At 41.8% G+C, this 26,732-nt stretch overlaps 1 protein-coding gene across 1 annotated transcript in view; it reads left to right on the top strand.

The window, feature by feature from the left end:
* Positions 1-1,026: 1,026 nt before the first annotated feature.
* The window catches only part of cnksr2a (connector enhancer of kinase suppressor of Ras 2a), a 514,839-nt gene continuing 489,133 nt past the window's right edge, over positions 1,027-26,732 (top strand). Inside the window, exon 1 of the mRNA XM_067992723.1 lies at positions 1,027-1,487. Coding sequence (XP_067848824.1) covers positions 1,424-1,487 — 64 coding nt within the window. The 5' untranslated portion in view covers positions 1,027-1,423. The remainder of the gene's footprint in view (positions 1,488-26,732) is intronic.

Here is a 26,732-nt window from a genome sequence, read left to right on the forward strand (position 1 = left end):
ATGTTACTTGCCACTTATGAGCCCAAGCCTGGATGTTGTCCAGGTCTTGCTGCATGCGGGCTTGGACTGCTTCATTATCTGAGGGGTTGCGAATGGAACTGAACACTGTGCAATCATGTCTAGGCCCTAACGTCTGGAATTCCTTCCCTAAACCTTTTCACTTCCCTCTCCTCCTTTAAGACGCTCCTTGAAACCTACCTCTTTGACCAAGCTTTTATCACTTGTCCTAATATCTCCTTATGTGGCTCAGTGTTAATTTTGTCTGATGACGTTCCTATGAAGCACTTTGGGATTCTTTGCTATGTTAAAGGCACTATATAAATGCAGCCAGGATGAAAACTAGGAACAGATGGGAACCATATTTTCCTCCCTGCTTCAGCCAAATCGCTCTGCAATGTAAACTGGGGGGGTTGCCAATTTCACCATAAGGAAAATAAATGCTTAAACCTACATTTGCATTGCAGCATTTCTAAACCTAAAGGGGGGAAAATTTGCTTTTCACTCTTTTCCTTCCCAATGAATTGTCAAGCAACACCTCTTCTACCACCCACGCTGTCATTATCAAATGCGTCACATTCAGTGCATTGCAACTATGAAGCCCCTTCAGGGTCCATTTGCACCAACTGTACTTTTAACGCATCTTTCATTTTTGTTTACCGGGTTTGTTTAGTGAGTGGGCCATTTTCAATGTGGCCCTTTCTGCTATTTTTCCGTTCCTGGACGATAAAAGCTCTCAATAAAAAAAGATGCTGCACCTTTAACCGAAATCGAGAATTTCCCGGACTCTGTGTTATCCCCAGCCCCCCCCGTGCACATCGAACCGTCATTTCCGTCACCAGGAGTGCGTGTAGGAGAGCGATGAGTGTATGTACGCGCGCGGGCCAGCGGAGAGCGCCGTCAGCACGCTCTGCCGCTCACACCGTGGAGCAAGAAGCTTGAGGCTTCGTGGAACGAGAGAGAGAGAGAGACACACACACACACACACACAGAGCAGACAACCGACCGGCAGAAAGAGCGGGAGCATCGTCGTATTGCTGATAGACGTTGCATACCAACACACCGCACTTGCATAGTTCACACAGACTACAAACAAAAAAAAGCACATTCATTCCCATAGCGCAAGAATTCAATGCAAAATAATTTAAAAATCTGTAAGGAATGTTTTGGTGGTAACTCTGAAAACAGTTATCCGCAATAAGCAAACTTAAAAGAGAAAGCAAAAAGCCCGACAGAAAAGGCAGCGAGGGAAAAAAAAAGGAACATTCTGCCGGGAGAAGCCGCGATTGGAATCTAAAGGAGAGAGGATTCCACCGCCACCGGGAAGGAGAATAAGTGACAGAACGCTCCGGGCCACGTTCCAAACGAACGCCGCGTATCATTTTTATTTTTGTTTATTTGTTTCCTCGGGAAAGGAAAGTTCTTCATGGCTCTGATCATGGAACCTGTCAGCAAATGGACCCCGAGTCAAGTGGTGGACTGGATGAAAGGTAACTGTGCATGTAACAAGTTCTGTGGGATGGCCAGTTCGCTGCTTGCCAGGGCAAGGAGTGAGTTAGGGAGCTGAATTGTTGCATTTAACAACCTTTCCTGGGGGGGGGGGGAGTGTATTTTCCCCTATTCAGTTTGAGTTTATTTAGAAAGTTGTCTTTTTTTTGTGTCCAGTACATTCTCGAATCTCTGTTGTTTAAAGAAACCTGATCAAATGGATTGTAAGATGTTCACTTGGATGGACGCATACAGAGCAGTATTGTCCCGTTGGCACATGTTTTAGCTGGGGGTAAACAGAATGATATTTGCTGTTACCTGTTTTATGTTTTTTTTTATTGAAGACTGTAATTTCTCGTGCGTGATGGTTTGGGTTTGTCGCTCTGTCGAGCTGCGTGCCGGTGTGATAACCATGGAAACGTCGCTTCACATCGCCCAATTCAATGCTAATTGGGTATGTGCAGGAAAGCTCTTATGAGAAAACGCTCAGATTGTTCACAGAATGTGCATTGTTGACAGTAGCATCAGGTTTAGAAAACCTAACTCGTACTCTATTCCCCCCCCCCCCGAGAAGCTTATCAACTACATTTTATTTTTGTGCAGGTTTGCGAAAGTGGGGTATTTATCTTAATACTAACATTGAGGAATTTTCTAAGTGTTGCTTCGACGATGGGGACATTTTGACAGATGAAATTAGAGAAGACCACTGCGTTATATTTACGCGATTATCTTGAATCGAAGCGATATGTTTGATGCAGGCTAGCATCGTAATTAATTTGGCCGCTTACACTAGGGAGCAGCTCGAAGAGGGATCTCTGGTCCTCTGAACCGAACTCATTCCACTTTCGTTCCCAATACAGCTTCCATCAGTTTGTGGAACGCGCTTTGGATGGAACACATCACTTATATTGACAACTATATATTTGGCACACTGACTCCAGAATGCAAAAATTGCTCCGGAGTTGATTCTTTGTGCATTATTAACTTAAAAAAACTTTGGAGCCAATCTTCCCCTCCTTCCTGAATTGCATTTAGCGATTTGGGTTTCCAAACGGAATTGGGAAAGCCTGGGATGTTTGTTTCAAGACGAGGGGTGAACATCGATGGTTCGCCTTTATTTCCATCTTGGGTAGAATGATGTCCTAGTGACCAGGCTAGTTGGGTATTAAGGAGCTGCTTGTTTAACCGCCATTGGTGGATGTTTCAATATTCCGATTCTACTGTTAAATCTAGACATTTAAAAACAAGTGGAGAAGCACTTTTGATACCTGCCAGGGTTGGCATTTTACATGTGGGCATGTTGAGCAGATGGCAGCTGTGCACTCTGGCTTTACAGTTTATGGTAGAATGACCTATGCAATAGACTCACCATCACATCGGTTATTTCAGCTGATCTAGACGGACGATCTTGGCGAGGGGTGAAATAGATCAACTATTTAACTTAATTAGGCATCTAAGAAACTCATGGCCATGGGGTGGGGGTATGCGTGAGGCTTTTAGCCTGCCAGTAAATGCAGGTTAAATTTCATCCTTGATTCTTTTTTCCAATTACTGCTGTCAGTTCTGGAATTCTCAAATGAAAAGGACCAGTAGCCTGACCTCGCAAGCTTTGACGAGGGAATTTTTAATTGTGCATAAATTATACAGAATTTTCAGTAGGTGGTTCACAGCTATTGCCAAGGCAGCCCCTCCAATGGAGACCAAAGAGCACTTGATTTCAGATGACCTGTTCAGACCAACTGCAGATACAAATAAAAAGGAAAATAAAACTTCAGATGCTGGAAATACACTGCAGACTTGTCAACATCTGTAAGGAGTAAAAACAGGTTAACATTTTTGGGCTTTGTATTGAAGGACTACACCTGAAAATTTTACCTGTCAATTTCCTTTACAATGCTGATGCACCTGATGTGTATTTCCTGCATTTTCTGTTATTGTTTACATGTTTAAGTGATTGAACTCAGATTACTTCCTTTCCTTTCCCAAAAGATTTATTTTGACTTCAAAATAAAACAAAAGAAAAGTTCTTATAATAGCAGAGATAAGAACAAACTTGATTAAATGTATTCCCCAAATAACATGCACTCGGACTGAAATCAAAAAGGGAATCCAAACTAAATATCTGTCTCCAATTGATATTTGGCTGGTGGGGGCAACTAATCTCACTCGTTGCCCCATAACATTAAGACCATCTCTAAACTTATAAATGAGACATTCAGCGGGGGAGGGGGGGTGCGGTGCGGTGCGGAGGTGGGCGGGAACCTATCTAAAAATTGAACCTTTAACTTCTCATTGGATTGTGGCACTTTTCCATAATGCTATAGGAATGTATGAACTACACTTATAGGTCACCAGCCAATCCTGATGATTTTTTTTTTACCCAAAGTGCATTGGAAGAAAGTGCAGCAGATGTTTCAGTCACTTATAGGAACAGGAGTCGGCTGTTCAGTCCCTCGAACCTATTCTGCCATTCAATTAGATCATGGCTGATCTGTATTTTAACTCCATTTACCCACCTTAGTTCTGTATCCCTTAATACCCTTGCCTAATAACAATCTATCAATCTCACCACTATCCCATTCATCTTGGTACTGGAAAATGTAATGCTGCGGACAGAATTTCTTCACTGTGCAGTAGCACGTGGTTGAAAACACCTTGCAGGGCAGTGTGTCGAAAGAGATGGCATTTTAAATTCCGGAAGAGTTTTCCATTTAACAACTATTTTCACAGTAGTATATTTGGATTTGAATCAAATTTGAGGTATTTTGGTAATGTTTGGAATGTACCGTTTGACTCTTGGAAGATTGACCCTGTGTGTGCACTCTTAATATATTTTCCAATTTTCAAGAAATGAAGTAGTATCAGTTTTAAAATACAAGTTGTACAATTGAAGTGGCTAATGGTTTTGTTCTTGAACAAAGTGTTGGGCTAGAACAAGTTGACAAGGTTTTTTTTTCCAAAAAGCCCTAATTAGTTTGTTCTTATGAATGCTCTCTGGCACTGAGCCAATGTTTACCCAATACATACAGTACAGTACACACTAAATGCCAACTATCTGAATAGCTCCCAGGCAGCGTATGGGCTCCTAATGGATGTGTTTGGATTGCCGATTTTTGTGTCCTTACTGGCTTTACTAAAAGGAAGTACACCATTATGGAAAAAAATCACGTGCCTTTTATGGCTGAAGTATATTTTGAACCAAAAACTTTGAAACACATAAATGCAGGTGGTTGAATGATTGATTAACATTTGAGGGAAAGTTCAAATTCATGAAAATCTGCACTGCATAATTGTTTCTACTTCTGAGAACTTCTAATTGGGACTTTTTTTTCTTTCGTTGGAAGGTGCAAAATAGTTATGGAGGTAGAGTTATTTGTCTGCTGCAATACCAATAGAGTTCTCAGGGGGGAAAAAGAATCCTGATTCAGTCTCTCACGGCCCCAATGGACAACAAAAAAAGTATTGGTAGGAACTGGAATAGCAGATTGTGACAATGAGTTGTCTAATCTGGTGTTTGTAATCGCAGGAATGTGTTTGTAATCGCAGGAATATGTTTAACAATCTTAGAAAATATATTATTGCCTACTTAAACTCCATCTAATCAGTACAGCTGGCATTAAGAGTGAGTGTATGTGTGTGTGCATCTTATATTAAACAATATTAGGGAGTTGTGGGTCTCCACTTCTTTGTGCTGTGAGAACTGAATTCCCACAATGGGAATGTTTAGGAAATATTAGAATCAATAGTTGTGTTTCTTAAATTTATTTTTAAAATCTTGTCCTAACTGCACGTCATTGCTACCCGACTATAATAATGAGGTCCACATTATTATTGCATAATAATATGCATCTCTTGCATAACACTTCACTTGATATATATGACTATTATTATGATAAGTTTTTGTCATAATTTTCAGGCAAGTGAATTTGAAAGAACTATTTGTCCTAGTGCATAATTCAATTTGGAAAATAATTGAGAAACTTAAGTCCAACTCTGACTTGAGAAGTCAACAGTTGAGTCAGTTGTGAAATACTCCTTTCATTAGGGTGATTATTTGCATAATCAAATACTCTTACTTAGTTGAATACAGTATTCCTATGATTTGGATTATTATAAGAACAATATAGTTTGCAGGTTAAACATATATTGATTGTCCTGTATACCGTGACATACTGTTGTCTCACTGAATTAACAGTGTGTCTTTCAAATGTGATTTTTCATCAAGTGCATGTGTCAATTGCCCAGCCATCAAATTAAAGTCTAAAGCACATTTTCCTTAAAGTGCATTTACAACAATGCCGTCATTCTTCTAATGGTTCTGAAAGATTAACTCAAACTGTGTGGGATATTATACTGTTAGCATATTAACTAGGTCAAATAATTTATATCTTTCTATAAAAAAATGGTTTGAGGAAGTTTAATTCTGTACGAGAATAGTTGATTTAAACATAATTCAATGATGAGCTGTAGTCCTACTTCTGAAATAACTTAATTGGTCTGGAACAGGTATCAGTTAGTGGGAATGGACAATTGGTTTCTACAGACAAGTATCTGAATTTCTAACCATGCACTATTTTATATACTTCTTGGATCCTTTCTTAAGATTGTGTTTTAAATGCAAGTGTCTTGCAGTTATTTCCAGGATGCCTTTCTTTTAATGGAGGTTGTAAAATTGCAGACATTTTGATGTGCATTGCCAAAGGATCTCTAAGTGACAGCAAATCATTCACCTGTGTCATGCAATTCCTGCTCCATGACAAAGATGAAGTAGAATCACTACTTTCAGGCACTTGAATGTGTTACTTGATTATTGGAAAATCAAGGCTGCTTTTGTAAATGTGTTGGTCTTTGTGTGTAACCTGGTGTACTTATAATTGTTGACTAATTCCTTACACGTTACCATTACATGTACTGAGTAAAACGTTAACAGCTGCTGCCGCTTGCTAAAATTACAAATATCTATCAATTTGAATAGCTATTGTGATATAATAGGGTTTTTAGGTTGTTTTCCCCATATGTTTGTGTTTAGCCTTTCTCAATTGCAGAAAAGTGCAGGTTCTATCTGTGCTTTCTGTATTTAGTTTTTTTTTAAAAAAATCAAAACAAAATTGGGTGACCTTGATGTGTGTAATGACTGTCACAGTAATAAGGTGACCTATAGGGGGACCAGGTATTCACTTCAGCAGTATGTCCAGTGCTCCCAGTGGAGGAAGATGGAGGACAAGATTTGGCAGTGGTTCTTCCGTGTGGAAAGATTGACCCTATTAATCATCTCTGAGGGAAGACTGTACAAGTGATTGGGCATTTTAGGTGTATTATTGGTGTTATCATCGATAAACACCAATTTCAAATTGAGAATGAGATTGATTAAAGGAAGAGCTGCAGCAAGGGATTTTGATTGGATTTCTAATTGGGTTACGGCTTAAGTTAACAACTGGAAAGCCTGGTTTTTGGGTCCTTTCAGTTGATACCTACAAAGTTGTAAGTGTTATTGTCGTATAAATTTTCAAATTAATTCCGCCCCAGATTTTATTTCAGACGGGTATGGTGTGTCGTGGTTATTCAGCTGGACTTGCAGTCTGGAGGTTGTGAGTTTGAATTCGTCCGTGGAGACTTGTGAAATCGAATTAAGTAAATCTGGTAATTTGTGGGCTGGGACCAGAAAAAATTACCATTAAAGCTGCAGATTGACATAAAAATCCAACTGGTACACTAATACCCAACAAGGAAGGGAACCTGCTACCTCTAACTGGTCTGGATGATAGCCATGATGTGGAGATGCCAGTGATGGACTGGGGTTGACAATTGTAAACAATTTTACAACACCAAGTTATAGTCCAACGATTTTTATTTGAAATCTACAAGCTTTCGGAGGCTTCCTCCTTCCTCAGGTAAATGACATTTACCTGAGGAAGGAGGAAGCCTCCGAAAGCTTGTAGATTTCAAATAAAAATCGTTGGACTATAACTTGGTGTTGTAAAATTGTTTACAATGGCCTGGATGAAACATGATTCCAGTCCGGTGCTACATGGTTGATTCTTAATGTCCTTTGAAGTGGCCAACAAGCAACTCCAGTTGGAAAAACAACCGCAACAAGTTGGAGTACTATCACCACGTGGCAACTAGGGATGGGCAAAAAATGCAACCTTGCCAAAGTCACCGACACCTCAAGAACATCTTTTGAATATTAAGAAGTGGTTTAGGATGTTGGGCAAGAAATTATTAAGTGTTAATTGCATTATAAAGTATTGCTGCACTTGCTTTGGGCTGCAAATGATTCCAAAATCCCTGTAGCTAGATTGAAACAATTAATCAAAAGCCAAAGAAAGAGCATCCAGAATTTTAAAATTATTTTTCAATCAAAACTTATTATGTTGTCTTGTGAAGCTTTAATTCTGTAGAAATATAAACCTATGGGTCCTGTTTAGATCCTCCACCGAAGAATGAGCGGGACTGGCCTATGTGATTTCTCCTCTGAATTCCCCCACTATTGTCTGGTGGTCTGGCCAGAATTGTGTGGTGGAGCGGCCTCTCTTCACTTGTAAGCTGAGACGGTGATTGCCCATAGGCCACGGGAGGCATTTCAGCTGAACAAATCCTGTCTTCACCTGATGTCTTCACCAGACAAATACCCTTTTCAAACAGGTGTCATTGGAGAGCAATGAGGATTGGGAATTCTGCCTTGTTTTTCTTCTCCTCGGCCCATGACGTTGAAGCCTATTATAATGTTCCATCTGTTGCCCTGGTTCAAATCGGCATACTCAGGGTAGATGCGAGATGTAAATTGGGACTTTCTGGTCTGTATGGCTCAGTACTACACAGTAATTAAACCACTAAGTGAATCTTAAGAGTGCGTTTAATTACTTCACTTAATTATTTGCACACATTGAATTTTATTATGCGTTTTTAATTATTATCATCTAGGCCTTGATCTGTTGAGAAGTATTGTGTTCCATACTGTGTAAAAAATCTTGATGTATGGGTGAACTGGGTGGCACCTTGGATTCGACACTAGTCATTAACCTCGAGGGCATAGGTTCAAATCCAGCCCAAACTGGTAAGATGAAAGTCTCCCCTTTCTGCTGGATGTAAGGGTCCTGTGTGAAATGAGTTTGGGCAGTTCCAATCCTGTTGAACCATCCCTAATTTGCTATTAATTGGTAATCTTTCTTTGAGACCATAGGATGGTTGGTGTGGAGGAAAATAAAAAAGGGTCACACTTTATTCTACTCCTGGGTCTGCTGTACCTGACCTGGGAATGCTTGATGACGATGGTGCCTGTAATGGAAAGAATTCCAGTATCCAGCACTAACGTCACTTATCTTGATGAGCCCAAAAATTTTAACTTTAATAAAAACTTTTCACGTACACAGTGCACTTCTGTATGCAGAATATCAACCCACTCAGAAAATAAATCCTGTAAAGATGTATCTGTAGACCATGGTAAATGCAAGTAATGATAGAATTTGCATTTGGAAAATGATTGGTAACCAGCCATGTGTCCTAGTATGTTATAGTTACAGTGTATGATTCACCTCAGTTAAAAGAATCGTGAAGTGCTGGTAACACTATTTCAAACCGCTGCAGCATTGCTCAACTGCCAAGCCTGTACATTTCTGAGAGAGTTATTAGTTCAGGTGAAGTACTGATGCAGATTATTAAATTTAGATTTTACTATATGTTATTCCTATCTGGCACTTTGAGTGCAAAGTTGTACAAAGCTACCTCCATGAGAGCTGGAAATGTTGCCATTTTAATGGATTCAATTCAATACTAGTTTCTGCTGTGTCAGCTGAGATTTTCATTTGGCTGTCAGCATTTAACCACACTAAATTGGCCATCCATTCATACTAGCAACAATGATTTCTTCATATTGAAACTGTTTAAGGTGCTCCCTCCCCTCATGGTCTCTTGCAACATGCAGCAACCCAGCAAAAAGAGGTGAATAACCTTCTTCCAGAGCTCCCTAGATGCTGCTTGGTAACTAGGTGATATGGAGTGTGTGAAAAAGGCCTTTGGTCTCTTTTCCTCCATTTAAATTTTTTCCCCTCCTTTCTTTCTTTATAGAAAAATGCTTATTCTGCGCACTGCATTCCTCCACGGGGATATAGCTGAGATTCCATGTATGAAGGAATGCAGCTGCAAATCTACGTCATAAATATTATAAATCTGTCGGTATAACAATTTTGTGTCTGTAATATCTGTCTGACTGTAGACTCCTGAATGACTTTACTAATTCCAATCACATTCCATTGAAGAAAATTTCATGAGATACAGCTTCACCCAACCCAAGATGAAATCATAATCTAAAATTTATTGCATAATAAACACATACATTCAAAAATTTACAGAAAAACTCCAAAATGTTTTAAAAATTGTTTTTTGAATGTTGGTGATGCTGACAAGGCCACATTTATTGTCCATCCCTAGTTGGCTTGAGAAGGTGGTGGGCCGCCTTCTTGAACCGCTGCAGTCCTTGTGGTGACGGTGTTCCTACAAAGCAGCTGGGTAGGGAATTCCAGGATATTGACCTAGTGACGTTGATAGAATGGTGTTCTATGTCCAAGTCAGGATGGTCTGTGACTTGTTGGGGAACTTCGAGGTGTGTTTCCACAATTTTGCTTTTGTCCTTGGTGGTAGAGGTCGCAGGGGAGGGGGTTGTTGTCAATATAACCTTGGTGAGTTGCTACATTTTCATCCTGTGGATCGTACATACTGCAGCCACAGTGCGCCACTGGTGGAGTTGGTGGATATTGAGACAGGGGCATTGGTCAGGTGAACTCCTCTGTCTTGGATTGTGTTGAGCTTTTGTTGATGTGGCTGCATCCATCCAGATAAGTGGTGAATATTCCATCACACTTCTGACTTGAGCCTTGTAGATGGTGGACAGAGTCTGAGGGGTCAGGAGTTGAACCACGCTTCAGACTACCCAGCCTCTGCCCTGATCTTGTTGACATGATGTTGATATTGCTGGTTCAGTTAAGGTTCCTGTCAATGGTGACTCTGATGTTGATGGGGTACTCTTTGCTGGTTAAAGGTCAGGAAGCGATATCTGAGGTATGTATTACTTGAGATGGTCATTACCTGGCTACTTATGTGGCACAAATGTTACCTGCCCCTTGTCAGCCAAAGGCTGGCATCAGCTGCTTCATTATTGGAGAAATTGTAAACGGTGCTAACCGCTGTGGAATAGTCAGCAACAGCCCCACTCCTGACCTGATGGAGGAAGGGTCATTGATGAAGCAGCTGAAGATGGCTGTACAGAGGATACGTCCCCGAGGAACTCCTGCACTGATGTTCTGGGGTACGACAATTGGCTTCTGACAACCAGAACCATCTTCCTTTGTGTCATGTATGAGTCTAGCCATTGGAGAGCTTTTCCTTTGATCTCCATTGACCTCAGTTTTGCTAGGGTTCCTTGGTGCTGTACACTGGCATCTGTAATGTAGGATCATTCACTTGGCATTTGTGGCTTACAAACACTTCTGCCTTGTCTCTTGCACTGACTTGCTGTGCTTTTTTATGGTTGAGGATGGAGATATTCATGGAGTCTCGTCCTGTTGCCTGGTTGTCCACCACCATTCTTGATGTTAGAGCTATAAAGCTTTGCTCTGATCTGTTTTCGTGGAACCACTTACTTCAATCCATAGGGTCTACTGCTTTTGATATTTAGTATGCTGGCAGCCCTGTGTAGTAGTTTCATTAAGTTGGTACCTCATTATAAGGTATGCCTGGTGCTGAACCTGGCATGCCATTCTGCACTCTGCTTTGCACCAGGCTTTGGCCTCTCAGCTTGATGATGATCATGGAGTGAGGGAGGTGCTGGACCACGAGATTAGAGATTGTGGTGATATACAATTCTGCTGCTGATGGCCCATAGTGCCTTACTGATGCTTTGGGCTGCTGGTTCTGCCTTATTCTGTGCCACTCAGCACAGCTGTAGTGCCACACTACATGATGGAGGTTGTTTCAACTGTGGAGACAAAACTTGGCCTTCACAAGGACTGTGCAGTGTTCCTTCGTATCAATGCTATCTTGGACAAACGTGTCTATGACAGTAGGAGGTAGGCTGGTAAAAATGAGATCAAGTAGGTTACATTCTCATGTTGCTCCCTTTGCCACCTGATGTGGGTATAGTCTAGCAGTTGTCTCCTTCAGAGCTCAGTCACTGGCAGTACTACTGAGCCATTCTGGGTGGCCAACATTGAAGTCCCCCACCCAGAGTACATTCTTTGCCTTTGCTTACCACAGATTTTCCTCCAGGTGATGTTCAACATGAAGGAGTGCTGATTCATCAGTTGAAGGTTGAAGGGGAGGATGGGGGGGTGTGGGGAGATGATAGATGGTGATCAGCAGAAGGTTTTCTGGATATTGTTTGACCTAAAGCCATGAGATTTAATCGGGTCCAGAGTTAATTTTGAGGACTCCCTGGGTCACTTAGACCCTGCAGTATTTCTGTGTCCCCACCTCCGGTGAGTCTATCTTGCCGGTGAGACAGGACATTCCTAGAGATACTGATGAAGGATTCTTTGATTTTGGCTCATTAAATGATTCTGTGAGTGTGACTGTGTCAGGCTGTTGCTTGACTAGTCTGGGGGATAGTTCTCCCAAATTGGGCACCAGTCCTCAGGTGTTAAGAAGGAGGACTTGGCAGGATCGAATACAACATCAACATAAACTTGCATTTATATAATACCTTTAACATAGGAAAATGTCTCAAGGCATTTAATCAGACAAAAATTGACACTGAGCCAAAGAAGGAGACATTAGGGCAGGTGACCAAATGCTTGGTCAAAGAGGTAGGTTTTAAGTAGCGTCTTAAAGGAGGAGAGAGAGGTGGAGAGGCGAAGAGGTTTGGGAGGGAATTGCAGAGGCCTCGACAGCTGAAGGCATGGCCACCAGGGCGAAGGAAGTGGGGGATGCACAAGAGGCCAGAGTTGGAGGAACGCAGAGTTGTCGGAGGGTTGTAGGGCTGGAGGAGGTTACAGAGGTAGGGAGGGGTGAGGCCATAGAGGGATTTGAACACAAGGACTGAGATTGTCTAAGTCTTAATCTGATACAATGTCTGTGTCATTGCTGATAGGTTTGTCGATTCTTGTTTCCTTATTTTTGAACTTGGTAGCCAATGTGCACTTGCTAAGCCCTGCCCCTTCAGAGGGTGTTAAGAGTCAACCACATAGTGTGGAACTGGAATCACTTTTAACACAGACAAAATATCACCTACATCACTACTTATGAATTATTTGGACATTTATATGCGAAACATTAAGGATTATCAGAAGGAAATTCGAATGATAACTGTTTCTTCCAGTTCTTAAGAGAAAACATGGATTTCTGGATTCTAATGTAAAATATCAGTTACCCTGCTACCTTAAAAATCCAACTCCAGTGTGACCATGATTCTTGCCGAAAGTAGCAATTCAGAATTATGATTAGTTTCAATAAAATATGGCCTTTCTCAACTTGTGGGATTGTTATGTGATCAATCACATCTTCAAACTTTTCATGAGAACAGGTCAGTCTAGCTCAGGATGGCTCCGAAAATCTAGTCCTGGGTGAAAGGATCTGTTGGGGGCAGAAATTGCTTGCAAAATAACGGAGAGCTCAACAGCACTCAACGCTTCTAGTGGTGAAATCGAAGAGCTAGTACCGGCGTTCGCACATGTGCAGTGAAGTGCGGAAATCCGCAACTTGTTGGCCCCTGGTCCGCTGCCGATAGGACAGCTTCGAATTAAAGGAATATCGCCACAAAACGGGTACGCTTAAAAATACCAGGTCTAAAGTAAGTCTTATTGGCAAACAACTAAAAATTAACTTTTTAAAAAATGGAGTCTCATTACTCCTCATTATAATAGTTTTTGGTCATTAAAATTTTTTTTTAAAATTAAAGAAACTTTTTTTTTGCTTTTCCCTTCTGTCTCTTTAATTCAATTATTTCTTATCCTCTCTTTTTTTGCTGTCTATAACTGTTCTTACAATGATTTTAATGTTATACTTTTGACTTCCTGGTTTTCACGTTGGAGGCCTGCAGAGACAGTTTCGCAGCCCGTTAAAAATGCTGCGATCTGGTCGGTCGAGGGGAGAGATCGATCCTCTCGCTTCTCCCTGGGTCCTAGCTTTGCCTGAACTGACGCTGGGCTCGTCTCCACTTCCTATTAGAGGAAGTGCCCAAAGTAAGTTAATGGATTAGTATAAATCTATGGAGTGGCGAGCACTGTTGGCTCGCCCCTCTGAGCAATTTCTGCCCCATGATTTTGAATTCTTCTGCAGACAGCGTTTTGCTATGTGTCATAACAAGAAGACAAGTTATGCCATTAGTTACTCATAATTGGCAAACAATTGTGCTAATTCTGCTAAATACAATTAATTTTGCTACATTATACCATTTATTAACTGGAATGATGACCAAATGTGTCAAATATCAGTTACTGAACAATTAAGAAGAAATGTTAGTTGTTTGTGAATTTTTTTTGAAAGCTGAGGGACAAAGCCCAACAGTGCAGGAAGCTGCCAAGGTTGAGAAGAGTAGTGGTAAGCAGGCTCACTCCTTTGTAATGAGTGAATAAGTCAAATTCCATTTTTATTACATGGGATTCTGGAATTTTAACTTTTTGAAGGATGGTATTTTGTGATTCCATCTATATTTTGTGAAAAAGCAAAACCATTGTCCTTGCCAATAGTGTTCAAAAGGACTGCTATTTTATATAGTTCAGCCTACTAATTTATAGAGGCCGAGTAAGCCAAAATTTTATTAGATGGGATTCTGGACTTTGTGTTTTGGGGATTCTTTGATTTTATCTTGCATGAAAGCTGCAAAGCAGTGACCTTTGTGAAGGTAAAGAGCTCCTTTATCATCAAGTCCTAGGAAAGGATGAGTTGGAGGAGGATACAGAACTTTGAGTCTTAATGTAAGCACAGCAGATGCAGAAAGGAGGAATTTGGATGGTGCATTTGGAACTTAGGAATAATAGAAGAAAGCTCAGAGGAGCAATGGCTATAGTAGTTTGGATTAAGTTAGGAAACTGCAGCAGAGAGAGGTTATAGGTTAGGGATGACGTTTTTTGGCGACTTGATTTAACAGTTTGAGCTACCTGAAGTTTCGGAATCAAGACTTCTTTTAAGATCAGAGTTGGAGTCCCAATGGCTCATTTGATAGATAGCGGCAGTGACTGAGCTTTACACACAAGGAAGGTCCCATGTATAAATCCCTGGTCTGTGCTGAGTGGACTGATCTCAGGTAGCAATTAGGCTGTTTAAATTGCCCTAAGCTGCACTGGGCTAGGGAGAAGAATAGTTCAGCCAGGATCCCTGTTTCTGATCTGCACGCAGTAACCCCTGCTGAAAAGTGCATGTGTGTGGATTTTGGATGAAGACAGGAATGGTTTTAGCTTTGACATTTTTGGTTCTTAGACATCTGCATGGATAAACTGCACAGAGATTAGAAGCAGTCCCTTTACTTTGCAGAAAGAGGTGCTATGTTGAATGACTAGTGGCTAAATATATTCGTGGGAGAAAAGGCCACCTTCACTGTTAGGTTGAACTGGGTGATCTCCTATGGCATTGCTCATGAGCGCTGTGTGGGAGCGGAGCCAGAGGACTTGAGTTGGGCAGTGGAGCTGGAGGACTCTGGGCAGGTCTGCCTGGACCAGCAGCATAGCAAAAGTGACTCTGGGTGGACACTTGGGCCAGAATTGAAGCAGTTGGGATGGACTTATTTGTAGTTGGAGTGGAGTACTTGGGCCATGTGTCTGGGAAACAATTGTAACATTTTAATAACCTGAGCTGGCATGGCCAGCTACAGGACTGCAGCAGAGAAGGCCCAACTGTACAAAGCAAGCTCCAGAAACGGAGTATCACTCAAACGCCAGTTTATTGGACAAATTTCTAATAGGATATGGGGAGTATAATGGTAAGTTGATTTATGCATTATTTAAGTTTTATTGCGTGATTGTTATTTTAGCAATCTTATTTTTAGTGCTATATTGGCAGGTTACTGACCAAGTGTTATACTTGTAATGCTACTCTGAACACCTGTGAATATGAATACCTGACAAAGGTTGATTGCATTTGGAGAAAAACATTTTGGGGGTGAAATTGGTAGCCCAAAACATGCAATAGCAAATCGGCAGCCTGTTTTGCACCTTGCCCGATTATCTTTTCCATTGACTTCAACGTAAAAGAAAGTTGGCGGAAGGTGAAACAGGCTGCTTATTCACTATCATCCATTTTGTACCATCCCTCAAGACCAATTTCACCCCCTTTCTGTGATTTGATTGGTTCCCCTTTCTTCCTTGCTAGTTTATTGATTTTTCTTTTATTGACAGTCTCCTACCTGCTTTGTTCATTTTTATCCAGTCAGTAATATTTAAGACAATCATATCATTTTGGTTAATTGTAATTTGTTTTCTTGTGAATATGATATTTGAGCCAGTCAATCAAGTGTTGACATACACTTTGCTTGTGTAGCACTTTGAATTGTGATGTACAGTATCCAATACACTAGATACAAAACTTTTAATTACACAGTAACCATCGATTCACAGTTGTTCAGAGTAGCATCACGGCTTGTGGCTGTCTCCATTAAATCCAGTCGCAGTACATAAGTAGTTTAAAAAAAACACCACTGCAGTTTGGATCCCTGTAGGAAGCTTATTTTGATAAAAATGTTGCAAGTATTATTGATTAGAGGCTTGAGGCAGGAATAAATCAAACTCAAACAATGCTGTGTAATTGGTTCAGTTTGTACATGATTTTTCAAATCTGAGTGGTGAGATATTTAAAGTCCAGAGAGTTCCACTGACTCTTTTCCACGTTATAAAAAGGAGCTGTTCTGTTCAAATTAAGGAGTCTTTCGAGGAGTCAGTTTGAAAAGGACCAATCAGTTTGAAATTCCTGAAAGTCAGTTTGAAGTGTAGATCAATTGGGCTTCCACACTGGTAAAAATTGTGGGAAAAGAAACACCTTCTTAAAAATTATTTACAAAGAGTTACATTACTTCTTAGATTTACTATCTTTTTATATTTTGTACACTTGGAATTAATTGGAAGGTTGTCTACTGTAAATAAGTAACAGTCATATAGTAGTTACATACGTGCTCGTTTATCTTTTGTGAAATAAACTTGCGTGATACTTTAAACTTGGGTCTGATGTGATGCTTTACTCTTTTTAATGACTGGAGTGAGATTTGTAGAGGCCTAAGATAAGTCCAGGTTCTAAAATCAATTACAAGACAGTGTTTGCTGTTCGTTTCCTGGCCATGTTGGTGAAAAATTACCTAGATCGTAAGGCAAGGTTCGACACTCTTGAAGGTATGGGGAGTTGGGACTCAACCTTGAGTGATCTAAGATCCAGGTGACAAAATTATCCAGGTAAGAAGGTTAGAAAGACCTAAAATGTAACAGCAAATATAATGAAACCTATGAAGTTTAGAAACAAGTCCATCTGTTATACATTTAGTTGAGTGAGGAATATCAGAGTCAGTAACTGAGTTACAGTTCTGATGGCAGTTTGGGAGATTCGTGAAAAAATGGGTTTCCATTTCCCTTGGTCCTGTGGAGGCCAGTCTGTTTACATTTGCTAGTGTCGTAAACTGCACGAGAACCATGCGTCAGGATTTGCCAGCACAAGAGTAAAGTAAAAGTATCTTTTGATAGTGCACCAATGAGGGGCTGAAGGAGAACTCTAGTGGTTGTGCTGGAAACCATCTCCATGAACAACTGGAAGAGGTGTATAAAATAGGTCTATGGTATCTCAGAAAAGTCCAGAAGTAGAACTTTTAAGTTAACAATTATGTCAATTCTTGGGTAGAAATCTGTAAAAGCAGATTAGAATTTTAAAATGTTGATTCTATTGGGAGAAGAAATTATTGAAAACAGAGCGCCCGTCATATGACACAATTTTCTCTTTGTCCTTAATCATAACTGCTGTTATAACTCCCCTCCCTGTCACATGACTTAATAGCCATTACATTCTTCACCCAACTGATGTGGCAAATGTTTGCAGACTTAAGATTTCACCTACTGTAGTCAAAGTAAATAAGACTACAGGTATATATTTCATAATTAACTTGGTGTGCTTCCAAGGTGCCAAACAACTCATGGGTACAGATCATGATCACAAGCCTCATGAACTTTGCTGTCATTTTGGGATGATCTCTGAAAACACCAACAGTATAACAGCCTTGCAATTCCATACCAGCCTACTGTTGCTCAACGTTATTGGTTGGAGGTAACATGACTTGCACTATGGCTGCAAGTCCAGGCATTACCTCAATACTGTAAAAATATTGGCAGCCATGACTGTACTTAATTAGGGCACAGATATGCTGTCAATAATGGAAGTCTCCAATGGCATTTTAATTATGCGATTTAACAATTTAATTTGTTTATTTGTATAAGTAATGCTCATTTGTGTAACTCGATTACCCTTGGGTTATGCAGTAATGTAAATCAGCTTGTATTTCTCTTGAGAATTAAGTTATTTTTGAAATGGTTAGGGTCTGCTCATTTCTAGTGAGATTTTGGTTTCTTTCTTGAATAGTTTCATGTGTTATCTTTTTATGGTGTAATGAGGGCATCTATAATAAATTGCTTAAGTCTATGGAAAAGCACTTCAAAATTTTCAGTGGTGATCATGCATAGTAAAACTGTTGAAAGAAATTCTGTGTTTTGTACCATAGAATCATCGAAAATTTACGGCGCAGAAGGAGGCCATTCGGCCCATTGTGTCCGTGCCAGCCGAAAATGAGCCACCCAGCCTAATCCTACTTTTCAGCATTTGGTCCATAGCCATGTAGGTTACAGCACTTCAGGTGCACATCCAGAAGAAAACTGCAGAAGGATGAAATAAATGCGCTGCACACAATTAAAAAAATAATCTCTTAATACTTGGCAGTGTTTGTGGGGAAGTGAGAAAATTGAAAAGTTCAGATAATACAAGTGGCAGTAATGAAGTTCAAGTGATTTCTAACTCACATCTGGATCCTAAAGGGAGATTACAGTCTTGAAATCATGCCATGTTATTCTAACATTTTATTTAATGTAGATTTTGTGTTTTTTTTGTGGCAGCAGTGGCTGTTGATGTGTTCTTTGTCCTTAAGATTTTTTTCATTTGTTCATGGGATGTGGACGTCACTGGCAACGCCAGCATTTATTGCCCATCCCTAATTGCCCTTGAGGAGATGGTGGTGAGCCGCCTTCTTGAACCACTGCAGTCCGTGTGGTGAAGGTTCTCCCACAGTGCTGTTAGGAAGGGAGTTCCAGGATTTTGACCCAGCGACGATGAAGGAATGGCGATATATTTCCAAGTCGGGATGGTGTGTGACTTGGAGGGGAACGTGCAGGTGGTGTTGTTCCCATGTGCCTGCTGCTCTTGTCCTTCTAGGTGGTAGAGGTTGCGGGTTTGGGAGGTGCTGTCGAAGAAGCCTTGGCGAGTTGTTGCAGTGCATCCTGTGGATGGTACACACTGCAGCCACTGTGCGCCGGTGGAGAAGGGAGTGAATGTTTAGGGTGGTGGATGGGGTGCCAATCAAGCGGGCTGCTTTGTCCTGGATGGTGTTGAGCTTCTTGAGTGTTGTTGGAGCTGTACTCATCCAGGCAAGTGGAGAGTATTCCATCACACTCCTGACTTGTGCCTTATAGATGGTGGAAAGGCTTTGGGGACTCGGGAGGTAAGTCACTCGCCACAGAATACCCAGCCTCTGACCTGCTCTTGTAGCCACAGTATTTATTTGACTGGTCCAGTTAAGTTTCTTGTCAATGGTGACCCCCAGGATGTTGATGGTGGGGGATTTGGCGATGGTAATGCCTTTGAATGTCAAGGGGAGGTGGTTAGACTCTCTCTTGTTGGAGATGGTCATTCCCTGGCACTTGTCTGGCGCAAATGTTACTTGCCACTTATGAGCCCAAGCCTGGATGTTGTCCAGGTCTTGCTGCATGTGGGCACGGACAGCTTCATTATCTGAGGGGTTGCGAATGGAACTGAACACTGTGCAATCATCAACGAACATCCCCATTTCTGACTTTATGTTGGAGGGAAGGTCTTTGATGAAGCAACTGAAGATGGTTAGGCCTCGGACACTGCCCTGAGGAACTCCTGCAGCAATGTCCTGGGGCTGAGATGATTGGCCTCCAACAACCACTACCATCTTCCTTTGTGCGAGGTATGACTCCAGCCACTGGAGAGTTTTCCCCCTGATTCCCATTGACTTCAATTTTACTAGGGCTCCTTGATGCCACACTCGGTCAAATGCTGCCTTGATATCAAGGGCAGTCACTCTCACCTCATCTCTGGAATTCAGCTCTTTTGTCCATGTTTGGACCAAGGCTGTAATGAGGTCTGGAGCCGAGTGGTCCTGGCGGAACCCAAACTGAGCATCAGTGAGCAGGTTATTCGTGAGTAAGTGCCGATTGATAGCACTGCCAACGACACCTTCCATCGCTTTGCTGATGATTGAGAGTGGACTGATGGGGCAGTAATTGGCCAGATTGGATTTGTCCTGCTTTTTGTGGACAAGACATACCTGGGCAATTTTCCACATTGTTGGGTAGTTGCCAGTGTTGTAGCTGTATTGGAACAGCTTGGCTAGAGGCGCGGCTAATTCTGGAGCACAACACTTCAGCATTACAGCCGGGATGTTGTTGGGGCCCATAGCCTTTGCTGTGATGGCAGTCATGCAACAAAACTAATGATTGTGCCGTTGTTTTACTGTAGGTTTAACAAGAAATAATGTACAGGTTATTACTGTGAATTTCTTTGCCCATGTATATCTCACATTAAATGTATTCTTGCATACCCTGTTTTTCTGAAAAGTATAAAAAGACAGCTGTTTTTCCTTTCAGAATTAGTCATATATATTCAGTACACATTCAACAAACAGATCAACTGGTGATATTCCATATGCTTTGAATGACCATATCAGATTGAACGACCAGACCCAATGATGGTTGTCCAGACGGAACTGTCTCTCCATCATCTTGTGTTTTACTTTCATTGTTCACTTTATTCTGGTTTATTTTCCTGTTGTTTTGTTCCCTTCATCATCTAGCCCTAACCTTTCAATCTATTGAGTATTCTTCATCTTGATATATTGATAGGTGAGATGAAGTAAGGTGGGAGGAGGCTTATGTGGAGCATAACCAGCATAGACCTATTGGGCCGAATGGCCTATTTCTGTGCTGTAAAATTCTGTGACTTTATCTTTTCAACTAATATGATTTGGGTCAGTTTACCAATGGAAAAACACAATGAATTGCTGCTGCTCCTGAGATGCTGCAACATTTGCTATGCTCCCATGTGACTACTGCAGTATTTTAGATTGGAAACATCACTGTTTATTTCATTCCTACGAGGTTGTATTAGCATAGGTGACTGTCCTATCAAACCAACTTGCAATTCTAAAAGTAAACCGCACAAGGATATTCTGAAATATATCCGGAATGAAATTTATTTCACAACACACAATTACCTGTTTGTTTATCTAATTAAAAGTCGTTCTTCTAGCACACAATAGTCATGTCACACTTCAGAGCATCACATGTTGGAGGGCAAGAAATTGTGGTTGGTGGAAATGAGCACGATTCTGATACCAAATATCTGATTGATTTAAACGTGAATAAATTAAAACAGTTTCATTCAGTGGGGAAGTACCAATGAATAACAAGTGAGCAATCAGATTGCTCAATTTTTTGAAGCTGCAGTTAGTAGAAACCAGTTAAAATGAGAAAATAATGTTGTGAACTTAGTTTGAGCCATTATCTTTATTTTTCAGTGAGCTGAAAATATACTCATACGTAACATTTTGAACATAAGAAACCCATAAAAAATTAAACAATTCAGAATAAAGTGTTTGTTTTTACTCAGACTTGCCTGTACACTTTTATAAATCCATGGAAAATGTCTTCTCATAGAGGTAAGAATTAAAATATTTCCAACCAACTCTGTACTCACTTCTCCCAGCAATCATTGTTCCAGTTCTTCCGATCTGGTTTTCAATTTGCTACTCCACCAAGACCTCCTTGGCCAAAGTCACCAATGTTATTCTATATGCCTCCTACCATGGCTTGTTGTTGCCCTATGACATCTCCGCTGCCTTCAGCGCCATCAGTAACTCCATTCTCCTCCACTTTGTGGCCCACTTTTTCCATTTTTGTAGGTCCTACATTTTGAATGGTTTCCCTTCTTGTCAACTGTAGCATCTCCGGGATTCCAAATCCTATGCCTCTTTATTTAAATGCTTTCTCGTCAAAGATAACCGTGTGTTTTCACCTGAAAGCCCGGGATTACCTTTTATGTGTGTGCTGACTACACCATCAATTGTAAGGCTGCTGATTGTCTACCTGATATCAAGTCATAGGTGAATTGAAATTTTCTTCAGGTCAGTGTTTGCAAAACCAAAGCCAGTCAGCGTCAGTCCATCCTCTCACTGGTTGCCGTCCCAGTCCGAACCAAATGGTGTGCAGCCTCCGTGATCTGCTTGATAATTATCCATTACAAAAAGCATACAAAGACACTGCTCTATTGGTATGACACATTAAAATGTGCTGCCAGTTTTATCTTGCTTTTGCTGAAATCATTGACCAGATATTTTTGGCACATTATTCTGAAGTGCGTCGACGAAAGTGAGGTTACCTCTCTCTGGTGCGATCTTCAAATCATTTTTACATAGGAGTTCAACTTTAGACTATCAAGTCTCCTCCATTAATTTTACTCCATGGTATAAACAAGCTCATATTCCAAGAACTAATGGCATCGTAGACACATGAAAGTGTTAGTCTGTGATTCTGCCTTGATATAAAACTTTCAGTAATGTAAACTTAGGGAGCTGGCCCTGAACAGCAGGCTCACGCTTGCGGACAGAGCGTAGGTTCAGCAAAGCGATCACCCAATCTGCGTTTGGTCTCCCCAATGTAGAGGAGACCGCATTGTGAGCAGCGGATACAGTATATTAAATTGAAAGAAGTACAAGTAAACCGCTGTTTCACCTGGAAGGAGTCTTTGGGGCCCTGGACAGTGGTAAGGGAGGAGGTGAAGAGGCAGGTGTTGCATCTCCTGTGCTCGCACGGGAAGGTGCCGTTGGGAGGAGAGCGGGTGTTGGGGATGATGAAAGAGTGGACCAGGGTTTCGCGGAGGGAGTGGTCCCGTCGGAATGCTGAAAAGGGAGGGGAAGATGTGTTTGTTAGTGGGATTGCGCTGGAGGTGGCGGAAATGCGGTCACCACATTACAGGAAAGATGTGATTGCACTAGAGAGGGTACAGAGGAGATTTATGAGGATGTTGCCAGGACTGGAGAATTTTAGCTATGAGAAAAGATTGGATAGGCTGGGGTTATTTTCTTCGGAACAAAGGAGGCTGAGGGGAGATTTAATTGAGGTATATAAAATTACGAAGTGACTAGATGGAGTGGATAGGGAGGACCTATTTCCCTTAGCAGTGGGGTTAGTGACCAGGGGGCATAGATTTAAAGTAATTGGTAGAAGGATTAGAGGGGAACTGAGGAGAAATTTTTTCACCCAGAGGGTGGTGGGGGCCTGGAACTCTGCCTGAAAGGGTGGGCGAGGCAGAAACCCTCAACGCATTTAAAAAGTACTTGGATGTGCACTGGAAGTGCCGAAACCTACAGGGCTAGGAACCAAGTGCTGGAAAGTGCGATTAAGCTGGATAGCTCTTTTTCGGCCGGCACGGACAAGGTGGGCTGAATGACCTCCTTCTATGCTGTAACTTTCTATGATTCTACGATATGTTGAATGTGGAGGCTAGTGGGGTGGAAGGTGAGGACAAGGGGGACCCTATCGTGGTTCTGGGAGGGAAGGGAAGGAGTGAGGGCAGAAGTGCAGGAAATAGGACAGACACGGTCGAGGGCCCTGTCAACTAGTGGAAAGGAATCCTTGTTTGAGGAAAAAGGGAGACATATCGGAAGCACTGGTGTGGAAGGTGGCATCGTCAGAACAGATGTGATGGAGATGGAGAAACTGAGAGAAGGGAATAGAGTCCTTACATGAAGTGGGGTGGGAGGAAGTGTAATCAAGGTAGCTGTGGGACTCGATGGGCTTATAATAGATATTGGTTGACAACCTATCCTCAGAAATGGAGATAAAGAAGTCGAGGAAGGGAAGGGATGTGCTGTCAACCAATATCTATTATAAGCCCACCGATTCCCACAGCTACCTTTATTACACTTCCTCCCACCCTGCTTCCTGTAAGGACTCTATTCCCTTCCTCTCGTTTCTCCATCTCCGTTGCATCTGTTCTGACGATGCCACCTTCTGCAACAATGCTTCCGATATGTCTTCCTTTTTCCACAACCAAGGATTCCCTTCCACTGTAGTTGACAGGGCCCTCGACTGTGTCCGTTCTATTTCCCGTACTTCTGCCCTCACCCCTTCCCTTCCCTCCCAGAACCATGAAAGGGTCCCCCTTGTCCTCAACTTCCACCCCACCAGCCTCCACATTCAACGTATCATCCTCCGCGATTTCTGCCATCTCCAGCGCGATCCCACTACCAAACGCATCTTCCTCTCCCCTCCCCTTTCAGCATTCCAAAAGGACCGCTCCCTCCGCGGCACTCTGGTCCACTCTTTCATCACCCCCAACACCCGCTCTCCTCCCCACGGCACCTTCCTGTGCGAGCGCAGGAGATGCAACACCTGCCCCTTCACCTCCTCACTTCCCACCGTCCAGGGCCCCAAAGACTCCTTCCAGGTGAAACAGCGGTTTACTTGTACTTCTTTCAATTTAGCATACTGTATTCGCTGCTCACCATGCAGTCTCCTCCATATCGGGGAGACCAAACGCAGATTGGGTGATCGCTTTGCTGAACACCTCCACTCTGTCTGCAAGCGTGACCCTGACCTGCCGGTCGCTTGCCATTTTAATTCCCCGTCCCACTCCCACCAAGACCTCTCTGTCCTCTGCCTCTCACACTGATCCAGTGAAACTCAACGTAAGCTCGAGGAACAATACCTCATCTTTCGATTTAGGCATTTTACAACCTTCCGGACTCAACATTGATTTCAATAACTTCAGATCATAACCACTGCTCCCATTTTTTCAGACAGCACCTGCTGGTCATGGTTCTGCTGTTGCCATTTACAGCTCCCCTAGACCCTTCTTTTGTTTCTTAACTTGTCCCATTTCCACCCTCCTTGCTTTGCACCATCAACCTTTTTGTCGTTTAATCACTTGTGCCCTCCACCCTATCACAGACCTTCTCTTTTGTTCCTTCCTTCCCTTCCTCACCGCTCCCCCCCCCTTCCCCAGGCTCCGTACTTGCTTAAAAACTTTAACTCTTTAACATCTTCCAGTTCTGATGAAAGGTCTTCGACCTGAAACGTTAACTCTGTTTCTTTCTTCACAAATGCTGCCTGACTTGCTGAGCTTTTCCAGCGTTTTCTATTTTTATTTCAGATTTCCAGCATCCGCAGCATTTTACTTTTGAGATGAGGGAGTCTCTTTGGCTCACTTAGCCATGAATAACTACAGACCCCCATCATAGTATCTAACTGCATCTTGAATTAAACAACTCCAGGTATTAATCACTTTTAGCATGAATAAGTGCTTCGTGACATCAGTCTTTAACTTAGAACCCACTTCCTTGACCAAGCTTTTAGTTCCACCACCTAATTTTTCTTCCTTCGGCTTGACGTCCATTTGTTCCTTATTCCTCTATGAAACACCTTGGCATATTTTTTCTACATTAAAGGTTGTTGCTCAGCTTTGCCTTTTATCAGTTTGTATGTCTCTTATCCTGCAGTCGTGATTTAACTTGAAAAAGTGCCCTGGATTAAACTTTTGTGTTCCACTTTGTATCTTGTGTAGTTGTACAAGGTCCGTTCTCATTCACCTCCTTTCAAGTCGGAAGAGTCTCTGGCATGAAGAACCACCCTTGTAGCCCTTTGTTCACTGCTTCGCTCTCTCTTTTATATCTAAGTGACCAGAATTGAATGCAGTAGTCAAGGTATGACCTGACTAAAACACTCTACAGCTTCAGGCTGACTGTCTTGATTTAATAATATAACTCAGTATTCTGTTCTTAATTGATTGCCGCTCTTCATGACTGGACATGGTAGCTATTAAGTCTATTGTCATTAGATCCTTCTACCTCTCACTCAACTGGTTCAACACATTTCATTGAATATGCCTCCTATTTTTTTTTGCAGTGTATAATATCTTGCACTCTGCTTTGATCGTCATCTTCTCAACTCCTGCCCATTTGCAAATTTTGGCTAGGATCACTTGTCGTTTTCTGACTGTTCCCTGAGACATGATTGCCACCCTCCTCCCCTAGTTTAGTGTCCTGTTTGAATTTGGGATTACGTTTCTGAATACAGTCATTCATGTAGACTAGAAACATTAGGGGCCCAGGTGCTTATGCCTGGTTCACTTCAGTTAGTACACCTACCGATCCCGAAGGCACTCTTCTAATCACTACTCGATGCTTTCTCTCATTCAGCCAATTCTTTATTCATTTTAAAATTTTACTTAGGATACCCACTGCCTTAAGCTGGGGGTGTTTGCTAGTGCTGTTGGGGAAAGTTTAAACTAGAGTTGCAGGGGGATGGGAACCTGAGCGGGGAATCAGAAGGGAATAAAGTTGAGAGCAGCAAGAGAGGGGAAGACCCAGGGGAAATCTACAATACAAATAGTACAAACAGTTGTTCAAGAACAAGTGAAAGGGAAAAGCGTAGAGCAGCGGAAAGAAAGTTTACTTTAGTCACGACAGATAAAATAAAAACTAGAAGGCGTAAGGCGATTAATCCAGCATCAAAGCTGTGGCAGGGGGTTGGGAACCTGAGCAGGGAGACAGAGGAAAGCGTGTCAGGAAGGGACAGAAGGTATGGAGTAAAAGGTAAAGTGTTAAAAAAGGAAAAAGCAGGAACTAAGTGTCACAAAACATATTTGAAAGTTCTTTATCTGAATGCACGTAGCATTCGTAACAAAATGGAGGAGTTAACGGCACAAATAACTACGTATGGGTATGATCTTGTGGCCATTACAGAAACATGGCTGCAGGGTGACAACGACTGGGAATTAAATATGCCAGGGTATTTAACAATCAGGAAGGACAGGCAGGAAGGAAGGGGTGGCTATGTTAATAAAGGAAGGAATCACTGTAATACAGAGAAATGATATTGGGACAAAGGATCAGGATAATGAAACAGTTTGGGTAGAGATAAGGAATAATAAAGGGAAAAAAACACTAGTGGGCGTAGTATATAGGCCTCCTAATAGTTGCAACTCTGCTGGAAGAA

This window comes from Heptranchias perlo, chromosome 11, assembly GCF_035084215.1.
Source record: "Heptranchias perlo isolate sHepPer1 chromosome 11, sHepPer1.hap1, whole genome shotgun sequence".
Taxonomy (NCBI): domain Eukaryota; kingdom Metazoa; phylum Chordata; class Chondrichthyes; order Hexanchiformes; family Hexanchidae; genus Heptranchias; species Heptranchias perlo.